The sequence below is a fragment of the Corvus cornix genome, chromosome 19 (genome assembly GCF_000738735.6).
Source record: "Corvus cornix cornix isolate S_Up_H32 chromosome 19, ASM73873v5, whole genome shotgun sequence".
Classification (NCBI taxonomy): domain Eukaryota; kingdom Metazoa; phylum Chordata; class Aves; order Passeriformes; family Corvidae; genus Corvus; species Corvus cornix.
The window spans coordinates 10,251,101-10,278,306 of record NC_046348.1 but is presented as its reverse complement, the minus strand read 5'-3'; the positions used below and the strand labels follow the sequence as shown (position 1 = coordinate 10,278,306).

The following is a 27,206-nucleotide window of genomic DNA, read 5'->3' as shown; positions in this document are numbered from 1 at the left end:
TCTGGTTTGTGCACTTCATGTCCCAGCTTCAAAACCCTGCGTGTTGCCTGGGGGATGTTATTCTTTTTTTGTGCCCTGACTCTGCAGTTTGGATTCAAGAACGCTGAAGAGACATTTCATGCTGTTTCAAGTGAGATGCCCTCATTCTGCATAGCAGCACTCTCAAAGTAATCCGTGGATCTAGGTTTCTCTCCTGTGTGTTGTCTGTCGCTCTCCAAAGTGCACCTGAAGCACTTCTCTGGCCCTCAAGTACTGTTCTTGTTTGCAGCCACGAGTGGCAGCATGAGCATCTCCTGGTTCTGTCACATCCCCCTGAGCTCTGCCTGCTGCAAGGATGTTCCCTGGCTGCTCCACAATCTCCCAGCATGGCTCCAGCCCCCCAGCCTCCTGTTCTCCCCCAGATTTCCTGTCCCCAGTGCTCAGGAGGGATTCCAGGAAACCCAGCCCTAAGGGAGACACTTGTTCATCACTGGAAAAGTTGTTTTGTCAGAGCAGGAAGAAATGCTTGGCTGCCTTGTCAAGTCTGTAGCTCTAATTCTGCTGTGGGACAGTGACACAGTGTCATGTGCAGGACGGGGTGAGGGATGGCAGGGTGAAGTGCTGCAGGTGCCCAACCCTGTCCCCAGAGGCTTCCTGAGGACAGAAAGACACCACAAATGGTGAGGGGAAGGGTCGTGGTGGAGAAAGCTTGGTTCGCTTTTTTTGTATCTGCCCTGTCCCCTTGACACCCACACCCCCACCGCCGATCCCGTTCCTTCCTCAGGAGAGAAGCAGCCTCTGGTCGCAGTGACAAGAGGAGGAAGCGAGTCCCGGTGGCGAGGACAGAGCAGCAGATGGCACTCGAGCACCAGCCCAGCGCCGCTCCGCCGGTTCGGGCTGAGCCGCGCCGGGGAAGCGCGGCCGCTCGGGCTCGCAGTCCTTGAAGGGAGATGTATCATCTCAGCTATACACTGCGTCTGTAGGACCTTGATTTACATGCCTCGGATGTTCCTCTCTGCTCGCAGGTCCAGATTGTATCTCTGCTTGTGCAAGTTTGTCCTTACACAGTGTCTGGATGTGAGATGATAAAGGGAGAGTGTTGCTTTTCACTCACAGAGACAGACCCCTAATTTGCTTGGATGTGTTTTGTGATTGTGGCCTGCCTTTCCCTCAGAGCTGCCTCAGAACACAGAAACAAGATAAATTTTTTTCTCAAATAAGATCATTTTTCCCCTCCAGCCAAAAGGAAGTGAGTTTGTTGTCCTCACACTGAAAATGGACTTGTAAGTGCAGAAAGTGAAAAGCAAAGTTCAGCGTGATTGTAACAGAGGCAACAGCCAGAGGAATGAATGAATCAGGGGCAAATGTTCCTGTTGAGATGGTCACAGTGTGTGCGGGGCATGAAGAGAGGTCCCCTGGGTGAGGAGCTCTGGCTCCCCTCGGTGTCCCAGCACTGCTGCTGCTCCTGGCAGAGCTGTCACATACCAGGGCTGGCAGTTTGCAGGGACAGCTGAGCTTCCAAATACACAAGCCCTGACCCCGGATTCAGACCATGCTCATTCTCCTCTGGACCCCTGGGACACTTGCCCAAGTGAGATGGCACAAGCCCCCCGAGGTGCCACAGCCTGTGCCAGGCTCTGTTTGCCTGGGCTTTGCCCTTGAACAGGGCAAGACACCCGGGGTGGGTTTGGCCAGGAATGGGGAGGAAGCTCTTGCCCCAGTGTCTGCTGAGCACCCCGGCCCCAGGCTGAGTGTGCTGTGCCCCCTGTTATTGAGAATGGGGGGAAAAACTGCTTGTGAGCCCCCAGCTCTCCCATGTGTGAGATCCATACAAATCCAGATTTTTGTCAGCAGCTTGACCTCTCAGGCAGTGTTCTGGCTCTGCAGTGAAGAGGTGCCCTCGTTCTTCCCCTTGCCTGACTCTTGTGTAATGGAAGGGCTAAATGCTTATTACTTTTTGTAGCCTTTTCCACTTGCCAATCAAACGTGTCTGGTTGGGGTTTGTTTTGTTTCCGTGTTGCTGGGCCTGTGCAGGACTCTCCATCTCGCTGTAATTATGGTTCCATCATTGTCTTGGCGCAAAAACATCTGCTGTCTCCCTGTGATCTCCACTTCCCTGTTTCTTTGGAGAATTTCATGGATCCCGATGACCTTCTATTTTCCATGACATCTCAGTGTACGCAGCTGTTCCTCTTGCATTCCCCTGTCTCTCCATCTACCTCTTTTTTCCTATCAGCATCTCCAATGCATTTGGAATTTCAGCTCATCTGCTTATCAAATCAATATCTCGCCGTCGCCTCTGCGCCGCAGCCACCGGGAACACAGCACTTTGCCCCCCACTGCTGGGCTGCCTTCCCTCTGAGCACAATGCCTCCCCCAGCTCCCGCCTGGAGCCTTTGCTTTTCTCATTTAACATTTTAAAGTCCATTTTCTCAGGCTTTTTATTTTGATTGTTTTGTACCCTTTGGCTGTCTGGGTCTGAGGGCTGTCAGTGCTGCGGCTCCTCCTGAGCAGTGACGTGCTGTGGCATGGATGGATGGATGGATGGATGGATGGATGGATGGATGGATGGATGGATGATGTTGCCACTCAAGGTGATGTCACTGCTGGTTGCTAGTGACAAACTGAGCAAAGTTGGAGTGTGTGAGGAGAGGAGTTCTGAAGGGTCTGGAGAAATACAGGCTCAGCTGCTGGTTTCGTGTGACCTTGTTGAAAAAGCGTGAGGTCCATGAGAGCAATGAACAGAGATACTTCAGGTTTTATTCTGTTCTGGCACCTTTTATTACTAGGACTTTACTCGTATGCCTATTCTCTTAAAAAATATTAATTAAAAAATCAGTCCGAGAGCTGCTTCAAATGGACTAATAAAACTGGGATATGACAGGACCTTAAATCTCTGCTTTGTTCTGAAAAGTGCGCATCCAGTTTTCCACCTCCCACTCCTGTCTCACCTGCCTGCATGGCAGGACCCCAGCCTGGCCCAGGGTACTCCATGATGCTGCAGCAAAAGTAATCCCTAGAATATTAAAGACATTTGTGGTTTTGTTATTTTAGTCACCTTTAACCCATGGTCTGTGTACATCTGAGCTAAGAATATCCTGTTCTTGAAAGGTTTTGCAGGAGTTTGGCACCTGGAAGGTGTGACAGAGGAGAGGGGAGCAGGTAGGGAGCTGGTGGAGATAAGGAATCACACAATAACTTCATAGATGGATGGAAATAAGACCGTGTTTGTATCACAGCTTTTCCTCTTTCAGGGGTGTGTTTATGCAGAGCTGGTTTTTATACAGATCTGCATTGCGTATGGGTGCTTGTACCTAAGTAGGGCTGTGAAATCATGGATTAAGGGTTCTAGTCATCCAGAAGGAGGGATGTGGTAGATGGAGTGGATAATGACTCCTGACTGGGGAGGAGAAGTGCTCCCATGGAGATGGGAAGCAGTGGGTTTGGTGAGGACTCAACTCTGTGTCCTCACCCAGGCAGAGCTGTTGGAGCATCACCAACAACAATTTCTGTTCCCTGGTGACAAGGACAGTCAGCAGCACCTTCACTGGGCAGGGAGAAGGCACAGCAGCAGCCTGGCTCCAAAATGGGGGCTCAGGTGTTGGGCCAAGAGTGGATCTGGAATGGGCCAAACCAGAGCAAACTGAATGGGAATTGCATAGGGAATAAGTGTTAGAGGGAATAATCTGCATCACTTAATGCTCCAATGACTTTGAAATAATTGGCTGTTTCCTGGGCATATCCAGAAGAGCTAAAGTGTTCTCTGTTGCCTTTTGCCTGGTGATCTTCCAAAGACCTGACTGTCTGCCTCTCCCTCACCCTTTACCTCCTTGGCCCCCCTCCCTCAAATTTCTCCTGGAGTTTGTATTTTTCCCCCAACAATGTCTCTAAAGAATCACAAATGTGTAACGTGTGTCCCAATGCTTGGATTTTAATAACATGCAGCAACCCTCATCAGCACAGGCAATTTCACATTCAACACATTATTGCTATTTAAAGCGCCGAGGTATAAAAATGATTGGCAATCCAGCTCTGCCAGCCCGCGCCGCCGCTGCCAGATTGTGATTTTTAATATTGGCTGCTCTGCGCAGTTGTTCCCTCACCTTTGACTTGCAGATTTCCCAACGTCAAAATAGCAAAATCATTTTGGGTTGTACCAGGCACATTGCTCGCTGCTGAAAAGAAGCAATTATCATTAAATATCCCCCTGGCTGGATGTACACAGACACACCCGCACGGGCTGGGCTGCTCCGCGTCTCCAGCCCGGCATTTCCCCGGCTCTGCAAATACCTTCTACCCGAGCTGCTGGATTTTGGGGGGATGGGGGACCACGGGCAGGTGGGGTATTGTGTTGTCTTTCTGTTGTGGTTATGGAAGAGGGAGGACACTGGGATTCATCCCAGAGGTGCTGCTCCAGGAGGGCTGGTGATTTTCGTGTTCCCAGGGCTGTGACAGAGATCTCGCATGGAGCCCAGAGGTGTTGGTTGTGTCAGGGCTGTTCCCATGAACCTGTTGCTCTGGGTTAATGTACAGTGTGAGTAAAGATTGGACCTCTGAGAATTTCTGTTTGAGGCAACCTCTCCCTGCTTACCTTGAGGTGACCAGAAAACTGCCCTTCTGGCATGAAAACAAGACTGTCTTTACTGAGATAATGGCCCTGGAAAGTTCTCTGTGTGCCATACAAAATCAAGTGACCACATGACATGTGGGTAATTTCTCTCCTGCTGTTGCTTTCTGAGGTCCCTACTCCAGGCCCCGCTGCAGGGTGGCTGGAGGAAGGCAGGAACATCCTCATCCTCAGCTCTGCTCGAGGAGCTGTGCAGGGAGCAGGACCCACAGCAGGGTCCCGGGGGCAGGCAGTGCAGTTCTGGGGTCACACCTTGGGCTCCCACAGCTGCACAGCCCAGTGGTGACACCGGGAAGAGCTGGGAGTGGGGATGAGGCTGGGTCGAGGGACCGAGCGAGCTCACCAGCACAGTGACATTTAACAGTGGCCTTTCTCTCTTCCAAGAATACCTTTTCCCTCTTGTTCCCCACAGCAGTGGAGGAGACGGTGTGCCAAATCCACCTGCTCCAGCAGCTTTTGGAACAGGAAAGAGGAAATCTTTTGGGTGATCTTGGGGAAATCTTTGTGCCTTGTGCAGATGTGGAGTGAGCAAAGCCCTGGGAAAAGGCGGCCCCTGGAGCCAGGGAGCAGTGGCAGCACTTTGTCACCATATTTACACTTCCACTGGCCCAACATGAAGCATTTGGCTCTCCTCCACTTGCGGAAGGGATTAGCTACTTCATAACATCCAGACAAGATAATCTCTCCAATTTTGCCTGGAAGAAGTCCCTGACAAAGAGCAGCAAAGCAACAATAATGCCAGACGAAGCAGTAATTGAGTTTCCCTTCTTATTACTTTCTCGGCTAAGTTTGTGTTGGTTTGAATTTTATTTTTTTGTTGTTGTTGATACAGAACAGCAAAACACTGTCCCTGAGCTGATTCAGACCAGCAGAGTTCCGTCTGTGAACTGCAGCCACACAAGGAGGTGAGCAAAGAGGGGAGGGGGAACGACTGCATAAAGTTACGTGCAGTGTAAGATATGTTACACGCTCCATCCTCTCTGGAGCAGTGCTGCTCTGATGGTGCATCACACTAAAAGCCCACGAGAGCCACAGGGCTTTAGTGCTGCATCAATCCAAAATGGCCTTGGCCAGGAAGAACAAATCCAGGAGCCTCTGCCCACTCCAGCTAAGTATTTTTCAGTTTCCCCAAGTTGTTCCTTCCCTTGAAAGAGCACCCTAGTAAGAAATAGCAGGAAGAATAGCTGCTGGGCTCCTGTGGGCCTCCAGGCGTGGTTCCCCAATGATGCGGAGAGTTTCATTTGCAAAGGTGAAGCTGAAGCGCGCTCAAGTGCCAGCGAGGCAAATGTCACCTCCTGGAGCGCTGCTGGACCGTGGGCTGGGCACGGCTGGTGGCTCAGCGCAGACAGCCCCAGCTCAGCACCTGCTCCTGCAAAATTGGGCAAGCAATGGTGCATGCAGGAGATGTTTGCTGGCACTGTGTTGTCCCACCAATATTTTAAGGATAACATAAGAGGCTGCTGTCAATTCTGGCCTCCAAGCAGAACACGTCATCCTTGTTTCCTTTCTCTGCTCGCTAAGTGATAGCCGTGTATATTTTTAAGTGGATTGTCCTCTGGATTCTTTTTATTTGTCATCCAGTATCAAAGCTCTAAAGGTCACATTTTTCAAGTTCTTTCCTTGGAGCTTCAAAGACTGTACATTTACTTTAAACAAAAACTAAAAACCCAGCAATTTTAGAAAACCACTCCACACCCAGGGACTCGGGAAAGCTCTAAATATCACTACCAAAGCCCAGTGCTCTCAGCTCAGCTTAAGAGCAGTCTGATTTTGCTTAACTGTAACCAGTCTGTAAGAGTATTTACACTTACAAATTGCACATTTTTAATTGTGCCTGTTCATGAGCAAGTCATGACAAACAAGTGCCCAGTTCTTATTTCAGTCAGTTAAATGTTTGGTCCTGCTCAGCCCATCTCCAGGCTCTGCACCACTCCCTCATCCCATGGGAACACAAAGGCTCCAGGTGGAGCAGGGATGTCACCTCGGGGCTGTGACAGTCACACAGAGCACACACAGGCCTCGGTGCCAGGCTGACCTGGCTGGGTGCCACCTCCAGGACAACACGTGGTGCTCAATCTGGCATCGAGGTAGAGGGGAGGGGGATGATGCTTCACCCAGCTGAGAGCCTTAAGTGCAAAATTAACCCATCAATGTAATTTGGATAAGTCTGAAGTGGCAGAGTGACTTCATTACAGCGCAGTGCTCCATGTGGGATCCCAGCCTTTCTTCCTTCAGTGTCTGGAGCCTGGAAGCCACTTCTGCTGGGCTGTCAGCTGGGCTTCACACAGGTTTTCATACAGGTCTCAGTGTGAGTATTACGCAGGTGGATGAGGCTGGAAGGGAAATGAAGGACCTAAAGATCTGGATCCAGCTCAGAAGGAGCGAGGGGAGCATTGTTACAGACCTTGTCACCCAAAATCTCTCTTGGCTCTTACTCTCCTGACAAAGCCTGTTCTAATTATTTGCATAGCTTGATCTTGACATCAATGGAAACTCCAGCTGAACTTTGGCCAAGAAAGGACGGGTATGTCAGGGCCAGTTGCTTAATTATGTTTACAACTAAATTGCTGCAGTACATCTTCACTTCCTCAAAAGTGATTTTCCTCTGCTCTTTAATTTCATAGAACAATATGAAAGACATGAATCTTCATGAAACTCCTCTCCTAATGCAGCAGAGACTCCACAATGTTTGCAGGCTTTGCTTTTCATCACAAGAGGTCCCAGGGGAGGTTCAAGGTAGGATCCTTGCCATCCTGGCTCAGCAATCACAGAAAGCCAAATAAATAAAGCAGGAAGTTGGCAAAGCCCTGATTCAGCAAAGGCAGAAGCACAAGTTCAGCATTAACCTCTGCTTAAAATGATTTGGAACAGAAGAGTTAATCTCATGGCTACCCAAAAGTCAGACCAGGAATCCAGAGCCTTGACAGTTGGCACATCAGTGCTTTAAATCTAATGGGAGAGGGTGGTTAAAGCTGAGGAACGGCTTAAATATGAGAAAAGCACATTCCCTGGTAGGAGGTGACAACTCAAAGTCTGTTTTTTGGTCCATGGCCAGACATTGTGGTTGTGTGTGATTTTGGCCAAGGCACTGATGCCCTGAGGGAGGCTGACATTGGATAGCAGTGGATGGATGATTCCAGAGGAGGCTGCCATGGGGGGCCCAGCAGCTCCTCCTCACTCCCATCCCTCACCAGGAGGTCCCTGGGCAGCGCTGGGAAGGGCTGGGGACTGGAGGGGTGTCAGGGCAGCAGCTCAGCCATGGGCTGCAGTGCTTCCCCTGTTCAGCAAGCACCGCCCTGGTGAAGCCTCTCTGATGTGGGAAGGAAGGTGTAGGATCACGGGAAGGGTCCATCAAATACAGGAGATCAAAATACAGGGGAGGGGTGCAGGGTCTGCCCTTTGGGGTGCAGGGGTTTCACTGGACACTGGGTCAGAGCAGAGGGAGGGAGTGCAGGATGCCTCCTGGAGAGGTGGTTTGCAGTTTAAACGTGTGAGACATCCCCTGAGGAGGGAGTGTGATGCTGTCCCAGCCCAAAACATGCCCGACCCTGTGGGTGCCGGCGGGACGCGGCTCCCGCAGCCGGCGAAGCCCGGCTCCCTCACTCTCCGTGCTTATCTGATCTGCACCTCCGTAATGATGTGGTTAGAATTGAATTATGGTGCTTTAATGTAGTTACAGCTACATTTCCCAGGCACATTTCTTCCTGACGTACAATGCTGGAATTTAGGATGTGGCCAGAGGCTGTGTGTGACTCCTTGTCTCCCGGGCTTGTTGCAGCCTTGCCACATGCTGTGCCAGGCCCTGGCTGGAAAGGCAGACTTAGGAGCTCAGTCCATATCTGCTGCTGGAAAATCAGTGAATTACAGGGAATTACATTAAAGGTAACCCCAGGGCGACAGCCCTGTGTGCAGGGAGTGAGGCTCCTGCCCACGCACGGCCGTGCCGCTGCAGCGGGGAGAGGCATGGCTGGACAACAGCCCCTGCACGGACAGTGTCCCACAGCAGTGCCCTACAGCAGTGTCCCATAGCAGGGTCTGGTTCTGTCCTTGTTTTCCAGCTGCAGGAAAATACCTTCCAAGATACATGGATGAAGGGGTGATCTTCAGCCAGTATCTGTGGTAGTTGTGACCGTGAGGATGTTGTGCCTGTTGAAGATCTGTGCTGAGACAGTCTAAAGCCTCATGGAAACTTTCTTGCTCATGTCTCCTTTGCTGTGAACTTAATGGTCACGGAATTTGCTGTATCAGCAATGAGAATCATTTGATTAACTGGAAAGAAGCAAACTAAGTAGTTGACTCTAAAATCAGGCAGGAAATGATGGGTTTGCCATTTCCATCATGCCAGGGGTGCAGGAATGCTCAAACTTCAAAATGTGAGGGATTCCCACCATCTACAGAGAGGGAGCTTTGCTTATCAACCTCTCCGGGTGTTTTCATCAATTCTGATCTGCCTGTTGTTAATTTAGAACGATGGTGTCCTCTGGGGAGTGACTTGTTTTTCCTACCCCTGATTCAGCTCCACACTTGTGAATTTTAAGTGCATGTGCATATATAAATGAGTGTCTGTATTTATCCAGATCCTGCCAGTGCACGTTTTGCAATAATTCTCCTTGGATGCTCTTGCTTTCTCCTGCAGTCGATTTTTTTGAATGACATGGAACTGATAATGGATGTGGTTTCAGTGTGATCAGGCTGACTCGTCTCATTCCACCTCTCCTGCTTTTGAGCAAGAATGCGAGGACTTGCTGTGTCTATTTTAGATTCCGTCATGAAAGGAATAATTGAGATTGAGATTCTTAGTCACTCAATGCGGAAGGTCAGGGAATTAATGCTGTGTTACACCAGACCATTCATTTACTGGGCCTCCTTTTTTTTTCCCCTTAACTGTCTGTAGAGGAAAACAAATGTGGCTCAGAGAAGGTAACGCATCTTCAACGCCGTGCACAGCCCCAGCCTCTGATAATATACACTGTTTATCTTTATTTTGGGGGTGTTCCAGGGTAGTTTTATCATCATAATTGATTAGTGGCAACAGGGAGAAAAAAATCCAGGAGTAACAGGAAGAAATGATTCCAGTGAATCCATTGACTCAGTGGTAGCATTGATCTACTTCTGGGAATTATTTATAGGAGGAGATTCATAGTTAATAATATTAGTTTGGACTTTGGGAGCAGTTTATCAGAGGCTCTTAAAGGCCTTTGGTAAAAATTAATCAGGGAGAGAAATAAGGTAGACGGCCTGGTTTTGGGAGAGGGAAGGAAATGGGATTTCTGGCATAATGCCATCCATCCCAGGGCAAGAGACAACACAAGGAGTAACTTGGGGTGCTTGGATATGTCCAAGCACAGGAATGAGAGGCTGGATTTCCAGCTGCTGTATCAGACAGCAGAGCTGGGGAAAGGTCTTTGGAAAATTCCCCATTAACCCCCTCCTTGAGATGAAGCCAAGGTGCCCACAGGACAGTCACCCCTACCAGATCCAGCAGGGAGAGCTGCCCAGGGACAGCACAAACCCTCCTCTTCCCCTGCCTCTCCTCCCCGCTTTGTTTTTGGCTTTAACTTAATTGATCTGTATCCTGCAATCCTACCCGCAGGAGGAATGACACATCTGAAAAAAGCAGGAGGATTTGTTTAAAGTGAGCTGCTTGGGTTTTTTGCTGTGTGTATATATAGAGTTGCCTGGAAGTAGTAAATAGAATTAAACACTATGGTTCTGAAAAACAAAATTCTCAGGGCTGTCTGTTGATTTCAAAGCTGATGAAAACAAAGCAGGCTTTGAAATCTTTCCTTGCAGAGCTTCCCCCTCCTCCCTTATCATATGATAGATGGGCCTGATAATATTTGGGTTTTATTCTTCTTTTGAAACAGTTGAAAAAACGCTGTTTTCTCAGTTAAGATGAAAATCACGATGTTTTTAATAAGGTCAGTGTAATGTCTTCATTAGCAAATGCTGAAATAATTTGATGCAGATCTGGAACTTGACAGGAAAAAAACTACAATGTCTACCCAAAATATAGAGCCACATTTGCACCAGGTGTGAATCAGTACTGCTTCCCTAAAATTACTGGTTCTGGGATAACCAATTCCGGTTTAGGGACTGGCTGCTGTGTTTTTAAGTACTCCCTCCTGCACAGCCAGACTCAGTGGGTTTTGTTTGTTTTCCTGCCTGGCCCTGGGCTGCTGTGAGCCCCAGGGCTGGGCAGTGCTCATGGGTGTTGGGTTTGGTGGTTTCCTTTCAGGTGATGGAACAGGTGGAAACAAAGAGAGGGGCTGGCAGCATGGGAGGAGGTGTAGAGCTCACCACAAAGAAACACGGGTGGATGTTAATGGATGGACAGCCTGAAATGGAATCAAAAATATCCAACCCACCAAGTCTGTGAACTTTTGCCTACAAATATCACAACCAAAGCTGCTGAGTGCTGTGCACTTTAAAGCCTCTGTTATGGATCCCAGGGACACATAGGAAGTCTTTGCCCAGCTTTATGGAGATGTGGATGGTACCTGGACAACCCTGACCAGCCTGACACCACAGACCCCGAAGAGATCTCTTCAATCCCCTGTGCTGTTTCTCCTCCGGGGCAGGGGGGGCACAGCCCCTCTCCTGGTGGGGCTCTGTGGGGTGCTGCAGGCACTGGCATAATGCCCAAGGCAGAGATGCACCAAGAAGACCAATTGTTTGCAATGACATATTCTGCATTTTAAATGATCTTTGACTTCCTGGCAGCTCCCCAGTGTGTCACCCCCTGGAATTGTATCTAAATAACGTTTGTCAGGTGAAGCCACAGCTGGGCAGCAGGCAAGGCCCTGCTCCTCACCAGGGACCTCCGAAACCCACCGGCCGATCAATCTCCACAACCTGCTAAATGATAGATGGAATGTAATATAGGTCATTATTTCTTCCCTATGCGTGAAAATGAATTATTCAGTAAAGATTTAGATCCTTTTTATTATGACACTGAATTTATAGAGCATACAAAACATAAATGCAGATTTCTACAGCCCCAGATAGATGAACTCGATCTCCAGGCAGCGTGAGGTGGGTGCAGCCCCTCGGCATCACAGCAGAGCAAAGATGGGATGTCCAAGGCACATGGCTGCAGCCTGGGGGATTGGGACCTGCTACCTTCCTTACCTGGCACAGCATTCCCAATCCATGCCCAGCTGGCTTAGGAGCCCAAGATCTCTTTGTTTCAGAAGTCAGGCTCTCAGGACCCATGTATCTTCAAGGAGATTTGGGGTCTCATGTCGCTTTGGCCTTATAAATGCTGATCTTAACAAACTCTGCATCTCAGTCTCTGATATGAAACAGGAGTTGTAAAAATTGAAGGGAAATCGGTGAGGCTAAAACCTGCTAATGAGAGTAGAGTAGGTGCTGCGTGAGTACATGGACAGATGTGATCGTCCTGCATTCGTCTGTCCTGCGGAGCCGCCGTGGAGGATCCGGGCTGGTCTGAATCAATAGCAGTAACTTTCCTTGTTATTGGACTAAATGCTCCAACTTTTAATTGTGCAGCTGGGGAGAACGTTATCCCTGGCCGGCAGTTACAGATGTCAGCTTTGCAGTTCATTAGCTACTTCCCAAATTCCACTGGGAGTTTGGATTTTTAGCATGAACATTAGAGGCTGGCAAGGAGGAGAGCAGAGGGCAAGCATGCAAACTCTCAGCGGGCTGGAGGAAAATCTGGGATTGGGGCTGGAACGGCACCTTTGGTGCTGGGTGCTGTTGACTGCTGCCAAAGGAACAGGACAGCGGGTCCTGGTTTGTCACCCGTGGGCTTCAGGCTTCAGGGTGTCCCCAGAGCATCCCTGCTGCCGTGAGTTTGGCTTCTGCTGTGACAGCAGAGTGCTGAGAAAGAGCGAAACCAACTGAACAGATTGAAACTGGTCACCCCCCTGAACCCAGCCTGGGCTCTGGGGGAGGTGGAGAGAGAACGTACTGATAAAGTCTTCCCAAAGCCATTTGACCTGTAACGTTCACTGACGGAGGGGACAACAGTGGAGATTTCCTTTTAATATATAGCAATCCAAATTTCTTTCTGAGCCATAAGCAGCTGTACTGAAGTTCCTTCTGTCCATCAGCAAAATCTGTCTTGTGCTTGTTCTGGAACCCCTTTAAAATTCTGCACTGCTGCCAGAGAGATTAAAGGGGTAATATAACCCCAGGAACCACTTTCCCAACTCGTAATTTCCCGGTGATTATTACGAGAAATAGCTGAGATCTAAAGGAGGCTCAAAGGGGGGAGAAAAAGACTGTTCCTTAATCCCCCCATCCGCTTCCTTTGCACATTGGTGCTGCTCACCCTGCTGGGGTAGGGCCAGGTCAGCCCCTTTTTCCTGCCCACTCTGGAGGAGCAGAACCTGCCCCACTGCTGAGCCAGAGTTCAGCACTTCATGGCAAAACAAACCCAATAAAGGGAATTATATCCCATTTTACAGTGGTCAGCAGCACAGCATGAAGAGGAGTGTTTCTCCAGTGGGCCTGACCTCCCAGCCCTGCACACATCCACATTCCCACCTTGTTCATTAGTCCCTGCTGGAAAGTACATCCACATACTTCCCCAGCCCCAGTAAAAAATACTATAATCCCTGAGCTGGAAATAGTTGGTAACCCCAAAATAGCTCTTGCAGGCTTGGCTGCTGAGCTGGGAGGTCTTTGGTTGGGAGATACTCAGTGCTGGGCAAGCAGAGGAATTCAAAATCCATGGATGTCTCTGAAAATGTAGGGCAACGTGGCTCAGTCCCACTGGGCGGGCGGCCCATCCTCCCGCCAGCGCTCCTTAATTTAGGCGAACCTGATTGCTTTCACCTTAGATAATTACACCAATACCTGGCAGCCCCATCCCGCCGCTCCTGCCTGACACTGCAAAGCACTGGCCAAACGCCGAGTGGGAAATGCAGGAGCCGAGGGGAAACGCTGGCCGGGCAGTGCCTGTGGGGCCGAGGGGTTCAGTGGCGCTGCTGGAGCCTTGGGATGTGGGGACAACAGGAAACAGGGACACGGGGATGCTGAAGCCCTGGAATGCAGGGGCAGTGGGATGTGAAGGAGCCCCGGGAGTTGGCGAGACAGGGACCTGGGGCCGCGGGGGTGCAGCAGCCGCAGGATGAGGGAGCACTGGGCCCCAGCCGCCCTTCTCTGAGCAGCCCTACAAAGCTGCAGTTTAAACCCGGGGTGCTCGCAGGGTCCAGGCGGTGCCAAGGGCAGCGTGGGTGCGATGCCCAGGCTTGGTGAAGGCATAAATGACACCTCTCAGTAACGGCCGAATTCTTCCCGAGACCCTAAAATTTAATTCTCCTTTCCTGGACACCTAGCAGGCACTTTCCAGCCCGTGGAATTCTTCCCTGCCGCCCGCCTGCGTGCGCGGGGTGGGGGGCCGGCAGAGGACAGCCGCAAGAGCCACCCGTCGGTGGGGTCGGTGGGGTCGGGGCCCCGGGCGGGCAGCCCCGGTGTCACGGACACGCGTGAGGGGCGGCCGCGCGCGGGGAGGGCGCGGTGACGTCACAGTGACGTCACACAGGGCCACGCGCCGGCGGAGGCTCCGCCCCCGTGAGGGAGGGGCGGGATGGAGGGAGGGGAGGATGGCGGCGGGGGGAGGGAGCGCCGGCGCGGCGCTGAGCTAAGCCGATCCCACGTGTGACGGATCTGGCTGCTGCCCCAGCGCCTCTCCAGTGAGATCCTCCGGTAGCGGAGGGAGGAGGAGGAGGAGGAGGAGGAGGAGGGGGGAAGGGAAAAAGGGGCAAAGCAAGCGGAGCGAACCGAGCCGGAGCCGGGCCGGGGGGGGCGGGTTGGGCGGGCGGGGGGGTTCTCTCAGGGGCTCTCGCTCGGCGCGGCCATGGAGGCGGACGGGAGCCAGGCTACCTCGGGGAGCCCCGGAGAGGCGCAGCACGACCCCGGGTAAGTCGGCGGGGCGGCGGGGGCGCGGAGCGCGGCGGCGAGGGGCGGTCAGGCGGGCCCGCCCCGCTCCGCGCCGCTCCGCTCCGCGCCCCTCCGCCCCGCCGGGAGCTGCCCCGTCAAAATGGCCGATCCCGCACCGGCGCTCAACTCCGCTCTGCTCTCTCCCTCCAGCAAGATGTTCATCGGCGGCCTCAGCTGGCAAACCCTCACCAGGTAACCCCCGCCCGCCGCCCCCTCCCCACGCGTGTCCCGCCCCGCGTGGGCCGCGTCCCGCCGCGCCGGGCCCTGCCCGCGCCCCCCCATCCCTGACCCTCCTCTCCCTCTCTGCTCTCTCTCCGCAGACAGCCTTAGAGACTATTTTAGCAAATTCGGAGAAATTAGGGAGTGTATGGTCATGCGGGACCCCACCACCAAGCGCTCCAGGTAAAACCGCCGCCCACCGCGCTCGGGCTGACAAACTTCGCGAGTTGCCGTCGGGGCGGGTGGACCCGCGCCCCCCAATCCCACCCCAAAATCCCACCCCCGCATCCCACCCCACTCGTGGGGCGCTGCGGGAGGGCTCTCCCCGCCCGCATCCCTCCAGCCCGGAGCAGGAAACAAAGCGGCCGGTGGAGCCGGAGAGGGGCCGGGGTCGGGGCCGGCCGCCCCCTGCACCCGGAGGCTTCGGGGGAGTGGAGAGGAAGGGGGGGGGACGCAGTGGTTTATTTTTATGACTTCTCCCTTTGGCTCTAATTCTCATCACCGCCCCCCCCCCCCCCCCCCCCCCCGCCATCCCCTCGCTCTTTGTCTCTCGCAGAGGCTTCGGGTTCGTTACGTTCGCGGATCCGGCGAGTGTAGACAAAGTCCTGGCTCAGCCGCACCACGAGCTGGACTCCAAGACGGTAGGTGCTGCGTGGGGCTGCCCGGCCGCCCTTCCCGGCACGGCGGGGGACGCGACCTGGGCGCTCCGAGCCCCGCTCGGGCCGGTGTCGCGGGCGGTGTCAGGCTGTCATTGAACCGGGACCTTGCATGGCTCGGCTTTTCCTTTATATTTTTTCTAGACTTTGCCTTTAAACTTACCGAAAGCGGTAACTTTATTTTATTTTTTTTTTTTTTCCGAAATCCGAATTCGCCCGTACCGACCGCTGGCTCCTCCCCCAGCCTTATATTTTATTGAGCGGTGACATTGAAAAAGCTGTGGAGTAAAATCCAACTTTTTTTTTGGTGTTGGGCTGCGGAATGCTTCCTGCAGGGAACTTCGTGCTTCTTTTGATTGATTATTTATGTATTGGTGAGCGCGTTTCAAGGTGGGAGTGACTTATTGTCAAACCGTGAAAGCTGCTGCTCGTGTCATTTCCCAAAGTCATTTTTTGGAGAGGTCTCCTCACCTGTGATGGCAGGGCCCCTGCGAAATGCACGTGGTAATTTATGGGAAGCTCTGCAAGAGCTGGAGAGTGGATGTGGTAGAGAAGCACAAGTCCTGATGTGTTGTTGTTTCTCCAGAGCTTTTTTGCTGTGCTCAGTATCCAGTGCATAGCATAAGGAAAAAAATGCTTATGAGATTCAGCTGATCTATTTTATTTTTTTTAAATAAACATTACATTTCTTTGATTTTTTTTTTTTTTAAACAATTTCACACTTGAGTTTACCCCCTGCCCCGATATGGTGTTTTCAGTGTTGGGTCAAACAAAAGGTAGTGGGCAAGTGCAGCTCTGGGCCCTGTTTCCTCCCTGTGATCAAGGCCATGCAAAAAGATGAAGTTTTGTGCCTCCTACTTTGTTGTAGTTTTCAGCTTCGGCAAAGCTGGGAGGGGAGGGGGGAAGGACACTGGTAGAGGTCATCAGAGCTCTGGTGCTGCTGGCTCTGGAGGGGGCTGTGTTTTGGGAAGGGAAGGCTCGTGCTGGTGGAACTGCAGAGACCTTCTGCTGGACAGATCGAGCGTGGTCCTTGCTGTCACTGGGGTTTATAGTCTGTGTTCTGGGGCTTGAGGGTTTTATTTTAACCTGAGCGTGGTGGTAGGAGCAATCCTGTCTCGATGCTGCAACATCTCATGGGTGCCTGTGTGTGCGAGATTATAGTTAAATGAAGAAAAGGAGAAGCAGGGAGCAAACATGAGGATATGATTTTTTAAAAATGTAATTTATGGAAACAAAAAGCCCAAAGCTCTTGTAGAAGCAGGTGGAATCTAGTGTTTTAATTTGACCTACAGATTCTGCTGGGCTTGCCTGAACACGAAGCCCATGCTTTCACATGCCTTAATAATTTGATTTTAGGTTTAATCAGATATGGTAAGATAACTGATTCAGCCGTGCTCCTGAAATTAAACTCACCAGACTTTTCATGTACAGCTATATTCTCTATGTGTTTTTAAAGATAAATTTAGATAAGAAGAACAAAGGCAAACAGTATCTTGAACGAGGGTTAAAAAAAAAAAAACATGGGAGGACACCCTGTCATATTTCTGACTATAATTAGGTCCTCCCCCAGCTTTTTTCTTGTATCACAGTCTAGTCCCTGCAATGTATAATTTGCTCTTCTCTGGGGGAGGGGTGAAGAGCTTCACCAGGGCAAATCTGCCTCGGTTTTGGTTGTGTGATAATGGTTGAATCAATCCAAATACAAAATTGACCTTAGAATCAGTAATGCAGCTTAAAAGTAAAGCACAGAGCCAGGCAGGTCCTTTCAGGCGTGTATTTGTAGAGTATTGTAGTAACTGTTGTGCAGTATAACAAGGCATTTGACTCTGTTTCAACGTTCAGCACAGGAGGCAGATCGGTTGGGTATTGGCATGGAAACGTCGCTCTTGTTTACAGTTACGTTAAAAGCTTTGTTTAGGTAATGGCCATTCATATCAGAAATAGTATTATAGTCATTTCCTAGAGGACTTGTAGATACAGTAAGTAGAATTGTACCTAACTAACTAATTTTTTTTTTTGGTAGAACTTTTTTTTTTCTTTTTGGTTTTTTGTTCTTGTTTTTTGGTTGTTTTTCTTTTTGGTTGTTGTTTAAATAGTTGACAGGGTTATGCAAAAGGTATGGATTTGCCACGTTCATTGCTAGTGTTTCTCTTCAAAGGCTGATGGTGTTTATCCAAAAGGTTTTGGGAAGGAAAATTCCGTTCTTTTAGAAAATCTGTCGCTGTGGTGCAAAGGACTCCATGCTCTTTGAATTGACCTTCAAAAATGAATGTGTTGCTTTGGAGTTTAATGGCCTTCCCAGCTTTTTACCAGCAGGACTTTGCAGTGATGTCCCTCTGGTGGGCCTGGTGTTCTTTGGTGGGAAAACGTGTAGTTTTGGAGCAAATACAGAAACGTGCATATTTTTCCACCTTTGGGTATCGCTGTGGAAAATCCGTACCTGTTGTATTTCCCCAGTAGACAAATGCCTAGTCAGTGCTGAATATATCTGTAGATAATGTTAATCTCTATGAAAAGGTTAGCTTTCTAGATAAATAATTTTACTTTCTATGCTTTTTGAACAATAAAGTGGCATGTAATCGCTCATTTCTCAGGTGTGTCCTAAAAAAGATACGATACTTGTATCTGATGGAGGCAAATCAGTTTATCAGTTGCACATCAAACATCTGTGATATTTCCCATTTTGACAAATTAATTGAGCAAAACTGGTTTTTAGGAGAGGTTATTTAGCAGTGACAGGAATATTTATCACCACAGGAATAACAATACCAAATGGAAACATCTCCTCTTCCTCATCAGGGTTTGCCTGGGGAGGGAGGAACACAATAAAAGCCAAATCCAAACTCTAAAAGAAAGCTTGTCCTCCTGAATATGCTTAACACAATCAGCATTGGTGGCATCAGTTGGTTATACAGGCAAGGACAACGCTGAAAGCAGTTGCAGGTTGTACGGTTTAGGTAGGATCTAGTACTTTTAAAAACATCCTTTTCCAGACCCTTTATGTAGAAGATGTCTGTGTGCAGGTGCTGCCTGAGAACCAGAAGTGAAACCAGCAGCCCACAGGCGTTTTACTGTGATTTAGAGGGGGCACTTGTTAAAAGATCTGATGTTTTTGTTTACATCCAGCCTCCTGCCTGTGTGCTCCCTCCAAACACCACTGGGTACCATTTCTTTGCATCTGCGGTGGTGTCTTTTTGGTTTCAAGTAATTTTGAATGGGAGAGGAGTCCCTTTTTAGAGATGACCTATGTGGAAGTTGTGTGTGAGGGTGCAGAATGAGCGTTTTGGAATGCAGAGGGGATGCGCTAATTCATGCAGCGCAAGGGGAGCCAACGCTGCATCTTAAAACAGGGCGGGGGGTAAAGCAAGGATTTTTTTTCCCCTTTCTTTTTGTCTCTGTTGATGTGCTTTATTCATGGATAGTTCAAATAACTCCTTAATGGAAAACCTTTTTTAAGAAGTTGTTTTCTTCTGGTTTAAATGCCTATATATTTTACATACACGAAACTCGTTTGTAACTTGCTTTCCTCCCTTCCCACCCCATCCCAGAAATTCCTCTTTGGAGTTTTCCATTGATCACATATTTTCTTTGAGAGTGAGTAAATCAGATCAGTTTGGCATATTATGAAGGAGATCTAGTCCTTCAAGTGTTTTCAGTTTTAATAATTGAAATGGGAATAATTTTACTTTGGTTTTGACTTTCCTTTTTTGTGTGGTGTTGCTTGTCAGTTAAAGCAGAAAAAAGTAACCCCCAACCCAGCTGCAGGAAGGTGCAGGTGTCAAAGCCACCAAGTTAAGATGTTGGTCAGGAATGCTGGCCCTCTTTCTGTGCAACATCCAGAGCATGCAGATAATCCTCTACATGCAGTTTTGGTGGTAGAGGCAGCACCCAGAGACTGATCCAGAGCTCCCTGAGCACCCACAGGGATTGCTGCCCAGATGATGATGGAGGAGAAGTGCAGAAGAGATGTTTTATTCCTCTCTTTCCATCTCCCTGCCCCTGCCAAACTCCCTAGACAAACCCAGACTGTGACCTATAGTTTCCAGAGTAGCTCTGAATGACCCGGTGTGCTGAATTACAAGCCTGAGAAATGAGGGATTAATAATTCAGTGATTTAAAATCAAAATAATATAAAATGACAACCAAAGCTATCCTGTTGATTTCCCCTTTCTTTTTCCTCAGATTGACCCTAAAGTTGCGTTTCCCCGACGAGCACAGCCCAAGGTAAGTAGGAGGATCGATAATAGGATTTTAGGCACACAGAGAGTCATTGTTGCCTGGCAGTTTGGGTTTCAGCCGGGGAATTGGCAATGAAAGCTTTTAAAGCCGAGTGCTGCTCTCGGGGGGATCAGTCTGTGGCTGTGGCCCAGGAGGCTGCTCTGTGTCCGTGCAGAGCTGGTCAGTCGGGCTGGACGGCAGGACCGGTGCCGGAGCTGCTGCCGCAGCCCCGCACAGCTGCTCTGTGCAGGGTGTTGTGCCTGGTGTTTATGAAGAGTGTTTGGATTAAGTGCAAGCTTCAGGCTTGTTTTGAGCTGAGCTTTTAGTTCTGTGGTTGTGATGGATGGGGGATATATCTCTGCCTTCATTGTTTGCAAATTTTCTTTTGTATAACTCGAGAGATGTGTGCGGAGTTGTGTGTAAGCCTTGGATGGCAAGTTTCTGATGAGGCTCTGGGGGCCTCAGGGTGTTGTTCTGCAAGAGCAGGGGAACAGTGAGATGTGAGCGTCCAGCTGGTCAGGCTGGCTGGAGCAGTGGCCTCTGGCGATGGTGTTGGCCAGTCCTCTCAGTGGCGCGGCGATGGTGTAGGGACACAGATGCTGCTGCCTGTGCGCTCCCTCCAAATGCCACTGGGTGCCATTTCTCCTGGAGGAGCTGCCTGTGGAATACAAGTGGCTGTTGCTCTTTGGGTTGTGCCTAATGAAAACAAATCAGTCTCAAAGCCGAACTTGCAGCGTGTGAATTTTGAAAGCCAGAGGCTGAAAGAAAACTTTTGTAGTTGACTTTTTTTAATTTGTTTTTGAGAGTCTATTGGAAAAACTTAATTTAACTGATGTATGGCACTTGTGTACACACTTGTCATCTTGGGCTACTTCAGTCTTCAGGTAAAAATGGGAGGAAAAGGCTGCAAAGTTGTAGATGCAAGTCAGTAAGGAAAAGTGGTTTTAAGTTGGTGGTGGGAAACTAGCTGACCAACTGCCTGAACTGTTACTGCATACAGCCCCTCATGAAAGCAAGCAGTGTAACTGTGTGTGTTGAACCATGATGTTAAATATTGCACAAAACAGGCATCTAGGAAAAACCCTGTGCCATTTAAAACTCCTAGGCAATAGCACTGGAGAAGTGCTAGGGAGTTCTTTAAAAGAAAAAAAAAAGAACAAACCCCAATAGCCTGCTCACAGAATTTAAAACCAGACTAATGTGGGCAAATGTTTAGAGGTTCTTTTCTTCCTAGGACATATCTAATAACTCACTGGTGAATAATAGCGTGCCTGGCTTGCTTCTGCACTGAGCAAAGAGTTTATAGCATGTGGGGCTTGTGGCTTCTGGATTATGTTGTTGGATGGATGCCGTCTGTAATATACAATTGAAAGTTACCAGGATTTTGATCTTGTGCTTGATGTTCCTATCCCCCTTCCCAATACCTTTTAAAGGTTAATTGACATTTTAAACTGTCTTCAGTGCCAGTTTCTACTGTTTCTACAGTATTATTTGGAGAAGTCTGTAATGCTTACAACAGAGCCGTTAAGCTATCCCATATGATTTCTTCTCTAACAATTAAAAAAACCAGGACATGTTTTACATCGAGGATACTAGCGAGTTAAATTTTTGTGTTAAAGAATGCAAAATCAGGTCGTATTGACAAAGGAGATTTTGTTTTTCTACACGTAGGGGTTTTTTTCCCTTGGTTTTTGGTAATAGACATCTTTCAAGTGTGGGGCAAATGCTGGAATGGTCGTCAAATTCCACTCTTAGCAGGAGCTCGCTCTCTCTGGAGAGGTCAGCAGTGTCTGTTGCTACTTTTTACACATTTGTCCTTTCTAAAGTGTTGGGATTTCTACGGGGCACTTAAAAAAAATCTGAAGATTGAAAACAGCCTGATTTGGAGACTGGAGAAAATCAGATGCAATAAAGAGCAGATTTTACATCAATTATGATGTATTATTCTGGCAAGCATTTCATAATCTGGATATTTTGTTTTCTGTTTTTTTAATTAGATGCTGAATTAAGGTTTTGGACTTTAGTTGTTCATTTATCCCAGTTGAATAGCGAATGCTCAGCGTTAAAATGTGACTGTACTTTAGTCTAATTAACTAGCTAATGCTTGGGTCTGTGGAGATTAATGGCATTTAATGAAATGTCTCTGTCTCTCTCTAGGTGCAAGGGGAGAATTTGTTTTTTGTTTTGGTTTTTTTTTCCCCTGAGTAATCTTCCTTCCTGGTATGTTTAGCAAAATGGGGATTTGTTTTGTTTTTTTTCTTTTCCTGTGATTTTCCTGGCACTGATGGGGGCTGAGGTAGAAGCAAGGCTGGGGGTGCATTCCCCCTTCTCGGGCTTCCTTCCATCCATCCCTGTCCTTCCTTGAGGAGCCCTTTTTCCCCTCCTCAGCACGATTAACTCCTCAGTGGGCACATCTGAGCTTTGCCACTGCCTTTGCCACCCCCTGTGCCCGTGCTGCTCCTGCGGGGTCACACTCACTTGTTCCTTCCCCTCCTGATCCACGGTAATTGCCCAGCCCTGCCCTTTCAAACCCCAGCCCTGTAAAACGCTTTCTTTCGGGCTTTTTAAACCCCATCTCCGTGGTTTGACACCTCTCTGGTGATGCAAATTGGTTCCTGAGCAAGCAGTGGCAGGTTGTAACAGCCCAGCATTCTTCCCTGATTTCCTTAGAATGACCCTCACAGAAAATCCTCGCTGATTGCCTCCAGTGGATTACCGGGATGTGTAATCCTGCTCTCCTTGGGAAGGCCAGGACGACTTGAAGCCATTGTTTTAGGAAATTTGCTGCAGGGTTTAACTCGTTGGGATTCTGGTGAATATATATCTCCTTCCTTGGGGCTGCTGTTCCTTGATAAAAATCTGTCTTGCTTCCAAGTGCTGGAAGGCACTCTGTAAAAGGAGATCATTTATAACTCTGCTGACTTAAAAAATCCTTAAAAAGCAGCAGTGATGGGGCGCCAGTAGTTTTGTACCCCCTTTTGAATATTGAAGACTGCAATAATTTGGCTTTTTACTGTACGTAGCCTGCCATTCCTGATGTTACCTGCTCTGTTAGGTTGGAGAAGCCTTATCCAATTTAACATGTTCATTAGATATTTTCAAACGTAAGCAATTTCCTCCCTCACGCCTCTGCCTTAGGGATTTACTTAAAAAACAAAACAAACCTGAAGAGCGAAAGGACAGCAGCCTCGGTCAATGAAGTAGCTCCTTGGCCATGAAAATGTCCTTGGTTTAGGAATTTGGATGCTTTGTTGTGCAGAGCCATGTATGAAACAGAGGCAGGTAAAACTTCAGCCAGAGTTTACAGTTAGTGAGGCTGCCCAGGGAGGTGTATTTTGTGCTCAGGTTCCTCCAGGGTGGGACTGAGGTGCTCGTTCTTCCTGCACTTACTACAGGGGCATAATGTGTGTTGTTGGGAGTTGCTCCCAGTTCAACAAGCTGGAGCTGTTTGTAGTAAGGTGTGTGGCATAATGAGCACTGCGGATGTGCCCTGCTGGCTGTGGTCTGGAGCCTTCCTGGAATAAAACAGGGTAGCTGCTGCTGCTGGAGCTGCTCCCGTGGATCACTAGTGTGGGCTGGCACCAGGTGCGGAGTGTCTGGTGTCCTTTCTGCTGGTGACCCTGAGAGCAGGTGGCCACTGCTTATTTTAATTTGGGGTTTAGTCTGTGTGGATTGGGTATAGAACACTGGTGGCCGTTTGGTCACAAAACAGCAGAAGGACTTCATTGGGTGAGGGAGGTATTTTGTTTGGTAATGGGCTGGGGATGCAGGGCACCGATGTCTTTATTAGATGTGTTATTGTCACAGAGGTCAGTGCAGGACTGTCCTGGCCCCTCTGTGCCCCAGCCAGTCCCTGTTACCCGCATGGTGCCGGCCATGCCCGTGGCCAGCCTGGTTTCCTGTCTGGGCTGGGCACGTGGGCTCCGAGCAGTTGTGCACATCTGGTCCTTCTTCTTGGGCAAGAAGCAGTGTCAACAACTCTCCTTTCATGTGAGGCGCTGCTGGTTAAAGCCATGTGAAGCTGCCTGTTCCAGAGCAGCAAATGGAGGGCATGCCCTTTTGGAATAACACCCAGGCCAACCTAGGATTTTTTTTAAAGCTAACCAGTGGATTTAGATGTCTGATTCCAATTAAGTTAACTGTGGGTGGGGTGTCTGCGTCCCTTGGCTGTCTGATAAGCCTCAGACAGAGTAGCAGGGAGAGATTTTATTCCAAAGCAAATGATGGACCTTGAAAATCAAGAGTTCTGTTTGTTTCCTCCCCTGCTTCTGCCTGTAAACTCCTCCAGGTTAGTCCTACTACTTCCCATCTTGTTTTAGATACTAGGTAGACTTTGAAGTTTCTTTTTTTTCCCCAAAAGAATGTGAACTGGACACAGTAGCAGAACTCAGGATTCTTCCTTCCCTGGCACCCTTCCTTCCCCACCAGTCTGTAAAGAGCGGCAAGGTCAGACCTTTTTTCTCCGATGATTTTTTTTTTTTTTTTTTTTTTTTTTTTAATTCTTTCTAGATTCCCCTGCATTTGCAGGTCTGGGTGGAGTAAGAGAGGAAGTATTTCCTTCTCTTGGCATCAGGCATTGATGTGTAGCTTGATAATAATTGTGGTATCATCTGTGTGCAGAGTAGTATGAAGTCCTTCCCAGATGGTGTAGGATATTTCTTTGGGTGGTCCACAGCCATTGTTTGGGTGTCTTGCTCAACTAACCTTGATGTGAATCCCTTGTCCAGGGTAAGCTGCTCCTAGAATTTGCTTCCCTCTGGCATTGGATGGTCCAATGGAAAAGTTTCGGAGTCTGAGTCTTGGCTGATGAACCCAGCTCCGGGTAGTGGAGGATCAGGGTTTGAAACCCCTTGTCCTTGGGCTGGGGTTTGTGCTCTCTGCGGTGTGGCTGAGGCGGAGGATGATCTGTGTCCTTGGATGCTGCAGCCAGAGGAAAACGGGGTTGTGCAGGGCCTTCTGTGGAGTGCAGTGAGTTCTGTCAGAAACAAGAGCTGAACTGGATTTTTGTAACTGCTGTTTTTTGGAGATGTAAACATTTATTTCTTCTCCCCAATCACTCAGGTAGATTGTTCATGTTGTCCTGAATCCCCACAGACTGTCTTGTACTTGTTAAAATGTCTGTATTTCCATTCTCATTGCCTAAGGACGTCTTTCATGTTAAGAATAGTCCTAATGTACTTTCCTTCCCTTTGACATACTGCTAACTAAAAATTAAAATTGAACACTGTCTAACATGGGACTTTTTTAAAAGGAGGTTCTACTTTTTTTCTGTTTTCCTGTATTGTTGGATTATTTTTAATGGTGTCTACCAGGTGACTTTTGTGCACTTGTATATGCCAGGAAAGGTTCCGAGGTAGGGAGGTCAGGGAAATGGAAGGAGAACAGCATGCTGACACCCCTGTGCATCCCTCTCTGCTTCCAGATTGAGTACATCTCCTCTGCAAAGTGCTGAGCCTTTATCAGCCCGGGGGTAGGTCTACTAATGACTGATCTAAAACCATCAAATTCATTTATTTGTCACTGCCAGTGACAGGCCAGTTAATGCTAATGGATTCTTTTTTTAGCCTGTTGACTCTGGTGATAGTCTCATAAATGTTGTGAAACCCAAAGCATTAAGGGAACTTGGAACTTATTTTTAGAGGAGAGCTACTGAAACAGGGTGAGATGGGGTGTGTGCATCAAGATGCATATTGTGCTGAGAAGGGAAAAAGAACAATTCTGGTTCATTAAGCTGTACTTTGAGTCTTTGCTGTTCCCAATAGTTACTTGACTTTTCAGTTGTATTTTAGTGTTCTCTTTCAACACATTTTGGGTCATGCTATAAAGTGAAGCTGTAAATAGTCAGTCATCTTAGGGAAAAATGATTTGTTTCAGAAAATGGTTCATCTCAGGGCCTGAATCTTCTCTGCCCCTATTGTGTGAAAGCACTTAAGCATATACTTAAGTTGGCATAAGCATGTGGGTAAGTGCTTTGCTGAATCAGCATGGACACAAAGCACGTTATTAAATGCTTTGTTGAACTGTGAAGCCTGTAGCAGAAAAAGATTAAAAGATTACTTTGTGTATTTGACAGTACTTTGTATATGGTCAGTTCCATCGCTTCTCCTTCAGAGATAGGCAGTTTCATCTCTATCATATTCCCCCCCTCCACCACAGGATCTCACTCACAAGAAAATACTAATCTGCTGTTTCCTCAAAAAACTGATTACAAGGTCAGTGTAGCATCAGACTTTAAAAAAAAAAAATCATTGTTGAAGCTTAATTTAGTCTTTAGCCCTGAAATCACACATTCTGTTTGCCTTAGTCACTGGAATAATTCTGTCATAATTCTAGTCTTCAGCATGGCCTATGATTTTTACAATATTATTGCTGTAGAAATTGTGGTTTGCTGAGTAATTTGACAGTTACCGTGAATCTTTGTAGTCAGATCAGCATGCGGTATTAATAAGTTACTTCTAAACTTTGGCATTTTACTACTCTCCTGTTGAAAGTATTTCTTCTATTTTTTGAGTGCAGAGAAAATCTGAAGAATGTTGGGAAGTTGTTCTCCCCTGCTCAGTCATTCCCTGTGCCGGGACTTCAGCAGCTGGGTATATTGTTGTGACTGAGTAGGCTTAAATTAAGATTGTACTTTGGCAACTTTGTATTATAAAGAAGGACCCTGCTAAGGCTTATGCAATTCTGCGCATGAGGAATAGTCCCAGAGAGCTCAGCGAGCACAGTGAAATGCAGACAAGGCTCCTTAATATGTTGGTGAAGTGTACGTGGCAGGAAGGGTGAAGGAAAAGAAGTATTGACAGCAGCAGAAAGCATCGCTGCCTCTGCCCTGCCCTCCCCCAGCAAAGACTTGCATTAATTTCCCATTGACTCTGATGTACAATAGGGAAGAGGTTTCAAGCTGACTGAAGGGGCAAAGGTCCAAGAAAACTACTGTAGCAAGAACTGATGCAGAGTGACAGTAATGAGGTGGCCTGGCAGGTGGGAGGGAAAAATGGTGGGGTGGGGGAAAGAAACTAATATCTGGTGAATTAAGTAGTTCCCAGGGTTTGAAGTTGTTAAGTCCCCTTGGGTTTATTTTCCTTCTTGTGTGCGACACAGCTTTGAGATGGGGCTGAGCACGTGGGTCCTGGTGCAGCTCCAGTCCTCCTGGCTCAGGGCTGGGTCCCTGGGAGTGCTGGCGTGGCCCAGAGGGTACAGAATTCTTCTGTAGTGCTCCCAAACCTGTGCTGTGCTGTTTTAATCAGTGTTTCAGTATTCCTGACTCAGAGCTCATCTTTATGTTGTTCTGTGGGTCAGTTTTGCATCAAAGAGAAGGTGAGGAGCACAGGGTGAAGAAGTGTTTTGAAGTTTTGATTTATTTAAAATAGGAGCTGTGAAGTGCAGACAAGACTTTAAGCTTCTTGAATGCTGGTGGAAAGAGAATGCCTGCTGGATAGAGAGTCTGGGGAGGCTTTACCCAATTGCTGAATAAACACTGTTCAGAAATCTTCCCAAAGGGTAATTTGGTGTGGTGTGAAAAGAGGTTGCAAGGAGCTGAGCATTTGTCCTAAGTATCCGTGAATCGCACTGGACTGGGAGATGTTGCTCAAGTCGAG

At 48.5% G+C, this 27,206-nt stretch overlaps 1 protein-coding gene and 1 long non-coding RNA gene across 2 annotated transcripts in view; both read left to right on the top strand.

The window, feature by feature from the left end:
* The first annotated feature begins 1,579 nt into the window (after window positions 1–1,579).
* Window positions 1,580–11,505, top strand: LOC120411018. Its single transcript, XR_005603403.1, has 2 exons — window positions 1,580–5,511; window positions 7,231–11,505. It is a non-coding gene; the product is annotated as an uncharacterized LOC120411018 (long non-coding RNA).
* Window positions 11,506–14,404: 2,899 nt separating this feature from the next.
* MSI2 (musashi RNA binding protein 2) overlaps window positions 14,405–27,206 on the top strand; it is a 209,584-nt gene continuing 196,782 nt past the window's right edge. The window contains 5 exon segments of the mRNA XM_039563174.1: window positions 14,405–14,497; window positions 14,669–14,710; window positions 14,839–14,920; window positions 15,294–15,378; window positions 19,576–19,617. Coding sequence (XP_039419108.1) covers window positions 14,886–14,920; window positions 15,294–15,378; window positions 19,576–19,617 — 162 coding nt within the window. The 5' untranslated portion in view covers window positions 14,405–14,497; window positions 14,669–14,710; window positions 14,839–14,885.